The sequence below is a fragment of the Pristiophorus japonicus genome, chromosome 15 (assembly GCF_044704955.1).
Source record: "Pristiophorus japonicus isolate sPriJap1 chromosome 15, sPriJap1.hap1, whole genome shotgun sequence".
Lineage (NCBI taxonomy): Eukaryota > Metazoa > Chordata > Chondrichthyes > Pristiophoridae > Pristiophorus > Pristiophorus japonicus.
The window spans coordinates 15,030,017-15,044,641 of NC_091991.1; the positions used below are offsets into that span (position 1 = coordinate 15,030,017).

Genomic DNA, 14,625 nt, shown 5'->3' on the forward strand with positions numbered 1-14,625 from the left:
GGCGTGTTCCCTTATTGCAGCGGCTAACTCCAACATTCACTCTCTCATGTGCCCTGACAGTGTCTGAACTACCTCCAACATTCCCTGGGATTGGAAGATGTTCCCCTCTTCAGGCTCGTCTGCATCTGAATCCTCTTCTACATCGGCTTCAGCCTCGTCAGAGTTGGCCACAATTTCTGCAAAATATAAAAGAACAGACACATGGTTAGCAGCAGAGGAGGGGGCAGGGTGGGTGGTATGAGTAGGCTCACACAATGGAAGCAGCAGGCTCATTTGAAGGACCATGATGAATGATAGCACATTGCATCAACCGAAGTGTAGCTGACGGAGACATCCCCATCAACCGAAGCATAGCTAGCCCGCACAGCACTTAACATTTAGCAAAGCCAGAATGTGGAATTTGCAGGACTTATCCTCTCACTCGAGTGTGGGCCTAGCTTGTGCTGTGGTGGTTGCTTTTCTCCAGACAGGACACATCAAAGCAGCGACCCTCTTTTCTGTTAGCGTGAATGTTTTCTCAGAAGAATCACTCAACACTCAGAGTCGGTTCCAACGCCATTGCGGCCTTTATTTTCGCTAGCGGGGAGGAAGCCTCAGGACTGGATCCAGGCACTTCTCTCCGATGAACAAAGAAACTCATCGATATTTATATGTTTTACAATAGTTCTTTACAGTTACTCAGCCCACTTCGGCTGGACACAATCCAATCATACCGATTATAGATTACATATAGGTTTCTTTAACCCAATAGAATTCTCCTGATATCTCAGGGGCTGTATGTTCGGTTCTTGTCAGCTCGGGCTGATTAATGACCTCGTTATGTGAGGCAGGTTTCCCCCTTATCTCTGTTCCTCGGGGCTCGGCTGTGTGAAGTCACTGATTATACCAGTGTACTATAATGGTTCGTTATAATTATCATGTATCCAAGGCATTCCTGTTAGTGGGCCTCACTGCTCGGTCAGCCCCAGTTCATTACTTGACTAACTGAGTACCCATCATGCTTGGGCAGCCATTTTATATGTGGCCACTTTAAACTTATATGAGTTTAGATATAATCAGCAGGTGCCTAATGCCTACAACACTTCCAAGGGTGTCAGTGGGTGCAGATTTGCCGGGCCTCCTCCTGTTCGAGTTCTTTCTTGTTTGTTGTCTGCCACCTGCCTCTGCAAAGATGAAAATTTAACTTTTTAGAGAGGGTGTCTTTCTGCTGCGTGAGACATATACAGATGGTCACATTTACAATTGCAATTCCAGTGAATAAATTAAAATATTACTTATACTAACTACTTGACCAAGGTCCTGCCACTTCTTTTTGCACTGGCTTCTAGACCTCGGGGTGGTCACCATTGCACAGTAATCTTCTGCCAGTTGGTTCCAGCGTTTCTTCATTTCTTTTGGTGAAACTTTTATGTGACCTCTGCTGGTGTCTAGCTTGTGCCATCTAGCCTCAATTACAGTAACAAGTGTCCACTTCATCCTGTAAGAAATTCTTGGTCCTTGAGCCGCGTTGCATATTGTATTGCAGCTTCGATTTTTCCAATGAGAATTAAAGTTCTCACACACAACTGGCTCTTTAAAAAAGGCTGAATGCAGACTGGGAGCTGTACTGGGTATGCGCGCCCATAGTAGTCGCGTCAAAAACGTCATTTATTTGTTGCGCGTGGGGGGGGGGGGGGGGGTTGCGGTGGGGGCATTGTTTTTGCGGTGCAGGCATTAGGCTCCACCCCCCGAAGCTAAAGGACAGGCTGTGTGGTGCCAATTTCAAAAAAATAGAATGGGGAAACTTGCTAGTTATTTTTTGGAGTAGTCGGGGCCAAAAAAAACAAGCGATCTCTTGGAATACGTCAAAAAATGGCATTGGGAAAATTGAGCCCTAAATAGTTTTGGAATAACAATAAGAAGGCAAGCATAAATATTGAAGTACAAATCTGCCTAACAAAATACAGTATAAATAGGATGAGGCTTTTATTATATATTTTTCTTGTATTTAAATTGTAAATTACGTTTTTTAGTCATGTTGATTTTTCACAAAGTGTTTCTGGTGCAAAAATGCAGAAACTTTCAGTTATTAATCTTTGTGTTACATCAATACTTACGCTTTTTAAAAACTTTTATATTTATATTCTTGCTATTAAATAGGACCAATTCCACCAAGAAATATTACATCTGAAGAAGTATCATCCACTGCAATACGGTTGCATTGGGCTCTTCCAGACAAATCACAGAATGCATCATTTCATCACTACCTTGTCAGTTATATGGCATTTGGTTCAAAAAATCAAGGAACTGAAGATATTAAAAGAGATGAGACATCCGTAGTACTTAGGAACCTTAAGCCATTGCACTCTTACAAAATTTATGTACAGGCAGTGGCTGAGGGAGGAAAACTAAGTTGTGCTGAAGGACCATTGTTTGTAACTACAGGTAAATGTAACCTTAAAGGGATAACTATTTTCAACTAAAATACTGATCCACTGGGCCTGAATTTATGTTTATTTGCAATAGTATCATGCTGTGATATTTAGTTATGCATCTATATCAAATATCTTTTCTATCATGTAGCACCTGGAAAATTCCTCTCTAATTAAGAAAACTCCAAATATAACACAACAAAAAAAGGCTTTTGCACCATTAGGAGCCCTACATAAAAATATGGCAAAATGATCGTTTATGTATTTAACTTTAGTATTGAGATGGAATAGATAAATCTGAGATATAATTACATTTATTCTTTAGATTCTGTACACTGAATATAATCTTGCATTTAGATTTCACTAATTATTTACTGTTTATTGTGAATTTAGCTCCCGGCCCTCCTGTCAGTATTTATGTTGGCCATGCAGATGTTTGGGAGAACACAATCACTGTGCACTGGGAACCGTCACTAGAAGGAAGTGATGAATACCATCTTCAAATACAAATCAGCAATAACAGTAATGAAGGAAAAGAATATTCAGTGATAAATGCAACAATATTTCAGTTTGATTTTATGATCCCGGGTGTCACATATGACATCGAAGTGATGGCAGTAAAGAGTGGGAAGAGAAGCAAACCGAAACTTATCACACAAACTACAAGTAAGTCAGAATGAGCTGATATTTTGATTAGAATTTATTTGGAAGGATTTTCTGACCTAACCAATACCATGACTCCAAAATTCCCCATGTGGTTTAAATCCAAGGAAGAGGCATATAAATTGGCCAGAAAAAGCAACAAACCTGAGGACTAGGAAAAATTTAGAATTCAGCAGAGGAGGACAAAGGGTCTAATTAGGAAGGGGAAAATAAAGTATGAGAGGAAGCTTGCAGGGAACATAAAAACTGACTGCAAAAGCTTCTATCGATATGTGAAGAGAAAAAGATCAGTGAAGACCAACGTAGGTCCTTTGCAGTCAGAATCAGGTGAATTTATAAAGGGGAACAAAGAAATGGCAGATCAATTGAACAAATACTTTGGATCTCTCTTCACTAAGGAAGACACAAATAACCTTCCGGAAATACTAGGGCTTTGAGGGTCTAGCGAAAAGGAGGAACTGAAGGAAATCCTTATTAATCAGGAAATTGTGTTAGGGAAATTGATGGGATTGAAGGCTGATAAATCCCCAGGGCCTGATTGGCTGCATTCCAGAGTACTTAAGGAAGTGGCCCTAGAAATAGTGGATGCATTGGTGATCATTTTCCAACATTCTATTGACTGTGGATTAGTTCCTATGGACTGGAGGGTAGCTAATGTAACACCACTTTTTAAAAAAGGAGGGAGAGAGAAAACAGGGAATTATAGACCGGTTAGACTGACATCGGTGGTGGGGAAAATGTTGGAATCAATTATTAAAGATGAAATAGCAACGTATTTGGAAAGCATTGACAGGATTGGTCCAAGTCAGCATGGATTTATGAAAGGGAAATCATGCTTGCAAATCTTCTAGAATTTTTTGAGGATGTAACTAGTAGAGTGGACAAGGGAGAACCAGTGGATGTGGTGTATTTGGAATTTCAAAAGGCTTTTGACAAGGTCCCACACAAGAGATTAGTGTGCAAAATTAAAGCACATGGTATTGGAGGTAATGTATTGGCGTGGATAGAGAACTGGTTGGCAGACAGGGAGCAGAGAGTCAGAATAAATGGGTCCTTTTCAGAATGGCAGGCAGTGACCAGTGTGTTGCCGCAGAGTTCAGTGCTGGGACCCCAGCTATTTACAATATACATCAATGATTTAGATGAAGGGATTGAATGTAATATCTCCAAGTTTGCAGATGACACTAAGCTGGGTGGCGGTGTGAGCTGTGAGGAGAATGCTAAGAGGCTGCAGGGTGACTTGGACAGGTTAGGTGAGTGGGAAAATGCATGGCAGATGCAGTATAATGTGGATAAATGTGAGGTTATCCACTTTGGTGGCAAAAACAGGAAGACAATATTATCTGAATGGTGACAGATTAGGAAAAGGGGAGGTGCAACTGGGTGTCATGGTACATCAGTCATTGAAGTTTGGCATGCAGGTACAGCAGGCGGTGAAGAAGGCAAATGGCATGTTGGCCTTCATAGCTAGAGGATTTGTGTATAGGAGCAGGGAGGTCTTACTGCAGTTGTACAGAGCATTGGTGAGGCCACACCTGGAATATTATAGAATAAGATAGACAAGAAGGGAAAGGAGATAGGGTAGCTCTGTTAATAAAGGATGATATCAGGGCAGTGGTGAGAGACGATATTGGCTCTAATGAACAAAATGTTGAATCATTGTGGGTGGAGATTAGAGATAGTAAGGGGAAAAAAAAATCACTGGTGGGCGTAGTTTATAGGCCGCCAAATAATAACTTCACGGTGGGGCGGGCAATAATCAAGGGAATAATGGAGGCATGTGAAAAAGGAACGGCAGTAGTCATGGGGGATTTTAACTTACATATCGATTGATCAACTCAAATCGCACAGGGTAGCCTGGAGGAGGAATTCATAGAATGCATACGGGATTGTTTCTTAGAACAGTATATTACAGAACCTACATGGGAGCAAGCTATCTTAGATCTGGTCCTGTGTAATGAGACAGGAATAATGGACGATCTCTTAGTAAAAGATCCTCTCGGAATGAGTGATCACAGTATGGTTGAATTTGTAATACAGATTGAGGGTAAGGAAGTTGTGTCAGAAATTAGCGTACTATGCTTAAACAAAGGGGACTACAGTGGGATGAGGGCAGAGTTGGCTAAAGTAGACTGGAAACACAGACTAAACGATGGCACAATTGAGGAACAGTGGATGACTTTTAAGGAGCTCTTTCATAGTGCTCAACAAAAATATATTCCAGTGAAAAAGAAGGGTGGTAAGAGAAGGGATAACCAGCCGTGGATAACCAAGGAAATAAAGGAGAGTATCAAATTAAAAACCAATGCGTATAAGGTGGCCAAGGTTAGTGGGAAACTAGAAGATTGGGAAAATTTTAAACAACAGCAAAGAATGACTAAAAAAGCAATAAAGAAAGGAAAGATAGATTACGAAGGTAAACTTGCGCAAAACATAAAAACAGAGAGTAAAAGCTTTTACAGATATATAAAACGGAAAAGAGTGACTAAAGTAAATGTTGGTCCCTTAGAAGATGAGATAGGGGATTTAATAATGGGAAATGTGGAAATGGCTGAGACTTTAAACAATTATTTTGCTTCGGTCTTCACAGTGGAAGACACAAAAACCATGCCAAAAATTGCTGGTCACAGGAATATGGGAAAGGAGGACCTTGAGACAATCACTATCACTAGGGGGGTAGTGCTGGACAGGCTAATGGGACTCAAGGTAGACAAGTCCCCTGGTCGTGATGAAATGCATCCCAGGGTATTAAAAGAGATGGCAGAAGTTATAGCAGATGCATTCGTTATAATCTACCAAAATTCTCTGGACTCTGGGGAAATACCAGCGGATTGGAAAGCAGCTAATGTAATGCCTCTGTTTAAAAAAGGGGGCAGACAAAAGGCAGGTAAACTAACTGGCCTATAGTTAACATCTGTAGTGGGGAAAATGTTTGAAACTATCATTAAGGAAGAAATAGCGGGACATCTAGATAGGAATAGTGCAATCAAGCAAACGCAGCATGGATTCATGAAGGGGAAATCATGTTTAACTAATTTACTGGAATTCTTTGAGGATATAACGAGCATGGTGGATTGAGGTGTACCGATGGATGTGGTGTATTTAGATTTCCAAAAGTCATTCGATAAGGTGCCACACAAAAGGTTACTGCAGGAGACAGAGGTACGCGGAGTCAGAGGAAATGTATTAGCATGTATCGAGAATTGGCTGGCTAACAGAAAGCAGAGAGTTGGGATAAATGGGTCCTTTTCGGGTTGGAAATCGGTGGTTAGTGGTGTGCCACAGGGATCGGTGCTGGGACCACAAATGTTTACAATATACATAGATGACCTGGAAGAGGGGACAGAGTGTAGTGTAACAAAATTTGAAGATGACACAAAGATTAGTGGGAAAGCGGGTTGTGTAGAGGACACAGAGAGGCTGCAAAGAGATTTGGATAGGTTAAGCGAATGGGCTAAGGTTTGGCAGATGGAATACAATGTCGGAAAATGTGAGGTCATCCACCTTGGGGAAAAAAAAACAGTAAAAGGGAATATTATTTGAATGGGGAGAAATTACAACATACTGAGGTGCAGAGGGACCTGGGGGTCCTTGTGCATGAATCCCAAAAAGTTAGTATGCAGGTGCAGCAGGTAATCAGGAAGGCGAATAGAATGTTGGCCTTCATTGCGAGAGGAATGGAGTACAAAAGCAGGGAGGTCCTGCTGCAACTGTATAAGGTATTGGTAAGGCCGCACCTGGAGTACTGCGTGCAGTTTTTGTCACCTTAAGGAAGGATATACTGGCTTTGGAGGGGGTACAGAGACGATTCACTAGGCTGATTCCGGAGATGAGGGGGTTACCTTATGATGATAGATTGAGTAGACTGGGTCTTTACTCGTTGGAGTTCAGAAGGATGAGGGGTGATTTTATAGAAATGTTTAAAATAATGAAAGGGATAGACACGATAGAGGCGGAGAAGTTGTTTCCACTGATCTAGGGGGCACAGACTCAAAATACGGGGGAACCAATTTAAAACCGAGTTGAGAAGGAATTTCTTCTCCCAGAGGGTTGTGAATCTGTGGAATTCTCGAGTGGCTAGATGGCCTACTCCTGTTCCTAATTCTTATGTTCTTATATTGTGTTCAGTTTTGGCCTCCTAATCTGAGGAAGGACGTTCTTGCTATTGAGGGAGTACAGCGAAGGTTTACTAGATTGATTCCCGGGATGGCAGGACTGACATACGAGGAGAGACTGGATCAATTGGGCTTGTATTCACTGGAGTTTAGAAGAATGAGAGGGGATCTCATGGAAACATATAAAATTCTGACGGGATTGGACAGGTTAGAGGCAGGAAAAATGTTCCCATTGCTGGGGAGTTTCAAAACCAGGGGTCGCAGTCTAAGAATAAGGGGTAAGCCATTTAGGACCGAGATGAGGAGAAGCTTCTTCACTCAGAGAGTGGTTAACTCGTGGAATTCTCTACCGCCGAAAGTTGTTGAGGCCAGTTCGTTAGATATATTCAGAAGGGAGTTAGATATGGCTCTTACGGCCAAAGGGATCAAGGGGTATGGAGAGAAAGCAGATAAAAGGGTACTGAGGTTGAATGATCAGCCATGATCTTATTGTATGACGGTGCAGGCTCGAAGGGCCGAATGGCCTGCTCCTGCACCTAATTTCCATGTTTCTATGGTCTACCTGTCTCCTGCCACAACTTTGACGGGAGACTGCTGGAACCTTAAGGAAATGAGGGAGACTGAGTAAAGTTGCTCTCCACTGTTTCTCGGTTACCTTGTAAGCTGCGGATCTTTCATCCAAAGTAAACAAAGTAAGTGGCAGGTCAGAGCTGGAGACAAAGTGGAAAGTCCCTAAGCCAGAGTTCTACCTCCTGAGGCTCACTGGGGACTTGGCCTGGTAGTAGTAGCTTGCCAGTACGCCGTGAAATATGAGTTGTATTGACTTCCACAAGGGCACATATGGGCCCTACAGGTAGAATCCAGGCCTGGATGTCCAAGGAAGAACGAAATGTCAACATTTATCTTGGATTGACCATTTGTTTGGAACTTTCAGAACGGTGCTGAGGTTAGGCTTAGCTGGTTATTTGAATTTCCACCGGCTTAGGGCAGATGGTGCCAAGTGGCACATGTTCTTACCAGCCCCATGAAAATGAGGTACCCTCCCACTGACCCTGCAAGCCCTGGTGGGGACAGATTTGGAGGGCACTTGGGGGCACAAGCACCGGGGTCATCATGGAAATTTGGGGCCCATGTTTTAAACAAGGGAATAAATGTTTATAATTGATTTTTTCAGAAGGATCTCACTAAGCACTTCACAGATTGAATTGGTATAAAGTTTTGGAGTTACCTAACACAATTTCTTTGATTACTCTTCATAGTCAATTTTGGTTTGGTCCTGAAATCTTGCTTCGCATATGTAACTTGCGTAAGGAGTTGTTTTTGTGGTAGTTTCTGTGAAGTAACACACTGCAGATAATATCCAAATGCTTGCTATTATATCTCTCGCATTCTTGTGAAAGTCAAGCATCCAATATCAAACAGTTGCTGGCTGATAGGCATATATAATTCCTTGATTAAGCCTGTAACGGGTTATTTTAGCAATGTAAATATTAGTGTATACATGAGAAACATTGGGCCCAAGTTTCCACATGATTTATGCCTGATTTTTAGGAGCAACTGGTGGAGAACGGACTATCTTAGAAATCGCAATTCTCCACATTTTTTTTTCTGCAGTTCTAGTCAGGTAGAACAGTTCTACTTTGGAACAGAATTTTTTCTTCAAAAGGGGGCATGTCCGGCCACTGACGCCTGATTTGAAAGTTTCCACAGTGAAAACGTACTCCAAACTAAAGTAGAATGGAGCAAGTGAAGATTTTTGTAGAACTGAAAAAACCTGTTCTACACATTAAAAAATCAGGCGCAGGTTACAAATTAGGCGTCCAGAATGAGGTGGGGGGGGGGGAAGGGAAGTCATTAAATTCTATAATAAATCCTTATTTATACATCTACAAATATTATACAAATAAATCCAACCTGAATAAACATTTATAAGCAAAGAAAAGATTAAGTAAACCATCTCTTAGTGATGACACTAAGTTGGGTGGCAGCATGAGCTGCGAGGAGGATGCTGTGAGGCTGCAGAGTGATTTGGATAGGTTAGGTGAGTGGGCAAATGGGTTGGGTCGGGTTGGGGAGGGGAGGTTCGGTTCGGGTCGGGGGGGGAGAGAGAGGGAGAGGGGGAGAGAGAGGGAGGGAGGGAGGCGGAGGGAGAGAGAGGGAGGGAGGGAGGGAGGGAGAGAGAGGGAGGGGGAGAGGGAGGGAGGGGGGGTGGAGGGAGAGAGAGAGGGAGGCAGGGAGAGAGAGAGAGGGAGGGGGGGAGGGAGAGAGAGAGAGAGGGAGGGGGAGAGAGAGAGAGAGGCGGGGGAGAGGGGGGAAGAGAGAGAGAGAGAGAGAGGGAGAGAGAGAGAGAGAGAGAGAGAGAGAGGGAGGGAGAGAGAGAGAGAGAGAGAGAGAGAGAGAGGGAGAGAGAGGGAGAGAGAGAGAGAGAGAGAGAGGGAGAGAGAGGGAGAGAGAGAGAGAGAGAGAGAGAGAGAGAGAGGGAGGGGGAGAGAGAGAGAGGGAGGGGAGAGAGAGAGAGGGGGGGGGGCGGAGGGAGAGAGAGAGAGGGAGGGGGGGAGGGAGAGAGAGAGAGAGGGAGGGGGAGAGAGGGTGAGAGAGAGAGGGGGGGGAGGTCAGGTTGGATCTAGGCCGGGAGCGGGAGTCGGGTCGGGTCCAGTGGGTGGGGGGGGGGGGGTCGGGTCGGGGGGCGGGAGCGCGGGTCGGGTCGGGTCCAGTCGGGGAGCGGGAACAGGAGCGCGGGTCGAGTCGGGTCAGTTGGGGGGGGGGGGGGGGCGCGGGTGTCGGGTCTGGTCCGGAGGCAAGGGGGGGGGGGCGGGGAGCGAGTGTCGGGTCTGGTCGGGGGGGTGGTGGGGAGCAGGGGCTGGCCGTGGGAGGAGCCTTATTCACGCAGCCCCAGTGAGGCCATTCAGCCAGGGCTAGGGGCCCCTCCCACACAGTTCGGCGCCTGGAGCTACTGCACTTGCGTGCCGACTATAGCGCGCATGTGCAGAGGTCCCGGCACTGTTTTCAGCGCAGGGACCTGGCTCCGCCCCCCCACAGCTCGTGCTGGCTGCGCCGAGGGCCAGAGGACCTGCAAGTAGGTGGAGAATACCGAGGATTTTTTTAGGCGCACTTTGTTGCGCGAAAAACGGGCGTCCAGGTCGGGACTGCGCCGTTCTCGGCGCGTGTGGAAACTTGGGCCCATTGTGTTGCAATGCAAAATTTGCAAATGTAGAAAGAAGAAGGAAGTCCAGAAAAATTACTTCAGAGACAAGGCCAACAGGCATCAATTGACAGGGTATAGCAATGCAGAAATACCATCTTTAAAATGAAGGGAAACCCTAAGAAGCCACATTTGATTTGTCAAGCATGACATTGTTTTCGGCCCTGCCACAAAACTCCATTCCCTAGCCACTGATCCCATTCCCCTCCCCAGACACTGTCTCAGGTTGAACAAAACTGTTCACAACCTCGGTGTCCTATTTGACCTTAACTGAGCTTCCAACCCCATATCCTCTCCCACCACAATGATCGGCTACATCCACCTCCTTAATATCGCCCATTTCCAACTCTGCCTTATCCCATCTGCTGCTGAATCCCTCGCTTTTGTTAGCTCCAGACTCAACTATTACAATCCTCTCCTCATCTGGATAATTGTTTTTTTTTTAATTGCAAAATTATCTTATTTTTATATTAGAGCCTAAACCAGTTGAAATGGTTGTTCCCATTGATGTTCAGACTCACTCAACAGTGCTGTATGTTGGAATGCCAAAGGTTGGCATATTTGATGGAGTTAATGTTACATATGAAGATGAAAATAAAAGAATGCCTACAGCTAATAGAGATATTAATATAACCATAGAAAACTTGATACCAGGCAAAGAATATAACTTTGCTGTATATGCAACCAGTGGCAACATGAAGAGCAAAGCCTACAGGGTTCCTGTTGTGAAAACATGTAAGTATCTATGATTGCAATGTGTAAACATCTGTAACTTGAGTATGAATTTTAACAATTTGCACCACATATTGTCATGCTTTAGCAATTTTTGATCATTTTTTCACAGGTTGAGAAAAAAAAGTTACGTTTAACGCAAAGGGTAACCATACATTTGTTTTGAAACACTGAGATGAAAACTGGTAAAATGCTAATAAGCTAGCATTGATGTTGCCTCCCCAAACACTGTAAACGGATTATTTTGCCGAAAGGGGGAAAACAGCCGCTAAATGGGTGCTGTGCTAATGAGACATGGCTGTTTGAAGGTCTAGTTTTAACATGCAATTTTGGGCCTAATTACTGATTACCATAATCTGAACTTGTCTGGGGGTGCTAAGACAGATACTTGCAGGTTTAGCACTCAAGCGCTGAATAGAAGTAATTTTTGTGGAGCAGTATATGTGGGCTTCACACATCCACTGCCACTGAAGATTTGGAGTGCGCTGGCAGACAGACAGCGGCAGGTTTCAGGATGGCTCAGGGATCGAGGGAGAGGATGCATGGGTTCTCTGGTGCAGCACTGGTGGTCCAGAGGAGGAGGAATGTCCTGTACCCGCGGGGGGGTGGTGGGGAAGAATGCCACATTGTCCTCCTTGTTCTCCTGTCCCTCTTTCCTGAAGCAGCTTCTGGCCTCATGTCCTCTCGTTCTTCCTGCAAACCAAGAGGGGGAATCAAGATGCCCATGGCTAAGCACTCCCTTTCACCTGGTGACTCCTATAAGATATCCAATAAGGTGGAGTAACACAGCACTCACTCGTTTTAGAATTTCCGGAATAAATGTTGATAGAGTGTTGATGAGGTCTTGACAAACTGTCCCAGAAAGTCTCCCGATGTGTTTCAAAAGTTTTTTTCAAACCTCCAGCAGCAAAAGGTAAGTATGCCTTTTAGTAGCACTCGAAATCCTCAGCAACGACTTGTTTACTCCCAATCAACTGGTTGCTATTAGGAAGGAGCATTAGGTCAAGTGCTATCCACCAAAATGCCAAGCAGCCTCGTTAATGAGCGCTAACAGGCAATGAAGCGGCAATCAGCCCCGGAATGATCGTCCAGGCAGCCATCCCTAGTGAACACTTCAAGTCCGTTGCATCTTGTGTTAAACTCAGGCTTAACCAGTATTTCAGCTCAGGACCCCATTTTGGCCATCTCAGAGTCTCCTGAGCATCGAAAGGAGCTGGCAAAAATCGGCCCTGCAATATTTAACTATTTATTAGCCTGTTTTGGTGATTAGCAAACACCTTACACCCATTGTGTTGGGAAGTGTCTGACCCAAGCACTAGGCAAAGATGTTCTAGGAGGCCTTCTCTTCTGTCTGTGAACAGTAGATGATAAAAGCAGAGACAGAGATATAGTCAAGTCTTCAAATCAAAATCTGTGAGGGCAAGCTTTGGCTAGGCTTAGAGGTTTTGCATGCAGGAGGGTAGTTGGGAGTGATTTTAAATCAAGTAAGATGGCCCACTAATGTGGGAAGTGTAGTACATTCATTATTTTGTATTATTATGCAGACAAGTTGTACAATTGAATGAAGTGAATCTGATCACAACTGTTGTTCTATGCTCTCATTCGCTGTGAAATACAACAGCTTAATAATTGGTAACCGGCCTCATCTTATCACATCTTTCCTTGATCTGTCTTCAAACAGAATGAAAGTGCATTTTGTGCAAGAGACAGATCATAGTTCAGATCACAAAGGAATAGTCCTGTTATAGTCCTGAGTTGCACTATTGTATCGTTAGATATTGTGCAACACGGGAACACCCTTAAACATTAGCCGCTAGTCTCTTTAAAGGAATGACTAGTGACACTGTACTGGAGAGAATATCTAAAGCAAGGCCATAACCTATTGCACTATCTATTAGAATGTTTACATTTAGGTACATAAATTTAGAAAGCAGAATCAACAGCTTGTGTAAATGAATTAACCAAAATGCCAAGCAGCCTCGTTAATGAGCGCCAGCAGGTAATTTAAATGACAATCAGCCCCTGAATGATCCTCTGGGCGGCCGATCCTAGTGAATGCTTTAACTCCTTTGCCAATAATACGGAAGTACATTATTGACAAATATTTGAGAGACAGTTGGCTATAAAATCAATGTATCATTAGTTATATTAGAACACATACAGCTTTTTTTATATGCTTCTCCAGCCATTATCTTTCTTGTTAAAATAAATGTTGTCAATTCCATTAAATACCTACTTGAAGCTTTGCTATGCATGGTGAGGACTCAGTTTTGCAACAGATTTTCTAGTAATTCCACTGACAATGTACAGATATGTTTTTCAAAGCATATTTAATCCTTTTTTATACTAGGAGCAAGATTTTCCATTGGACTAATTCCAGATTGTTCAAAAATTGATAAAATAATACTGGCTCATGCTGCTATTAATGGAAGCATTATTTCACTTCTTTAGGGATGTAACCCTGCAAGTCTGAAATTCTTTTGATGGCAGAGTCACACCTGATATGTTTGTCTGTTGGAACCAAAAATTACACGTTTACAGTGCCAGTTTCAACAGCAGAGTTCGCTTGTTGAAGCTGTCATGATTATATCACTTAAACGTGTTAAATGACAACATGGATCCAATTAACCTGGCTATGTTACATATCGTGGCCTGGCAGTTGAAATTCAGCTCAGCGCTTTTGCTAAGGGAGTTAAACTTTTGTCAAGCCCAGAAACAGCACAGTAAAATTGAAGTTCGTTCTGTGGCAGCTGCTATCATCTTTAAAGATAAGGAGCAGAACTGCCAGAGTATTTGCTGAGATGACTGACATGATTTACTGGGTCTGACTGTTACCAGGTCGCACACATTCACCCATAGGAAACATTACACAGATTGATACTTTACAATTACCCCCCAGGATACAATATATTTTTTAATTTCCTTTCTGATTTTATTACACTAGTACATGTTTCCTTTGCACAAACTTACTGTTCGAATACCTAATCAGAAATAAGAACAGAAAATGCTGGATATATACAGCAGGTTCACCAGAAATGAAAAAGAAACAGGCCATTGTTCCCCCATTCCAAACATTAACCTGGCCAACATTCAGTTTTTTTAATTCCTAACTTGATCTTTGTACTTCCTACTCCCATGTTTTAGGGGCCTGGATACCTCATTGGCCTCTTCAACTACCGTAGTTCCACCTCCATGATTCTGAGTTATCTTGTCCTGATAATTCATTGGGCCCTGCAGCGTCCCTGTGCTGATGCCTTGTACTATAATGATGGTTGTTCTCAAGAGCTTTGTGATCCATTTATATTTAGGAGTCTATGTTGTTCTATGAAAAGAACGCAAGACAAGTTAGATAAGTTTTCCTAACTGTATTGACAGATTGTGAGAGTCCTGTAAAGTCCTTACTCTACAGCATGAAACCACACGAGGCACATTCCAGGAACAAGGTCACTCAGTGACTTTACCTCTTTATTACAGCACTCCAGAAGTGATGACCCTGCGTGGG

General features: G+C 43.4%; 1 protein-coding gene across 1 annotated transcript in view; it reads left to right on the top strand.

Annotated features, from left to right (window-relative positions):
- Positions 1–14,625, top strand: part of ptprq (protein tyrosine phosphatase receptor type Q) — a 266,871-nt gene that overhangs the window by 16,707 nt on the left and 235,539 nt on the right. The window contains exons 6-8 of the mRNA XM_070901512.1: positions 2,140–2,424; positions 2,805–3,077; positions 10,866–11,126. Of these exons, the coding sequence (XP_070757613.1) occupies positions 2,140–2,424; positions 2,805–3,077; positions 10,866–11,126 (819 nt within the window). The remainder of the gene's footprint in view (positions 1–2,139; positions 2,425–2,804; positions 3,078–10,865; positions 11,127–14,625) is intronic.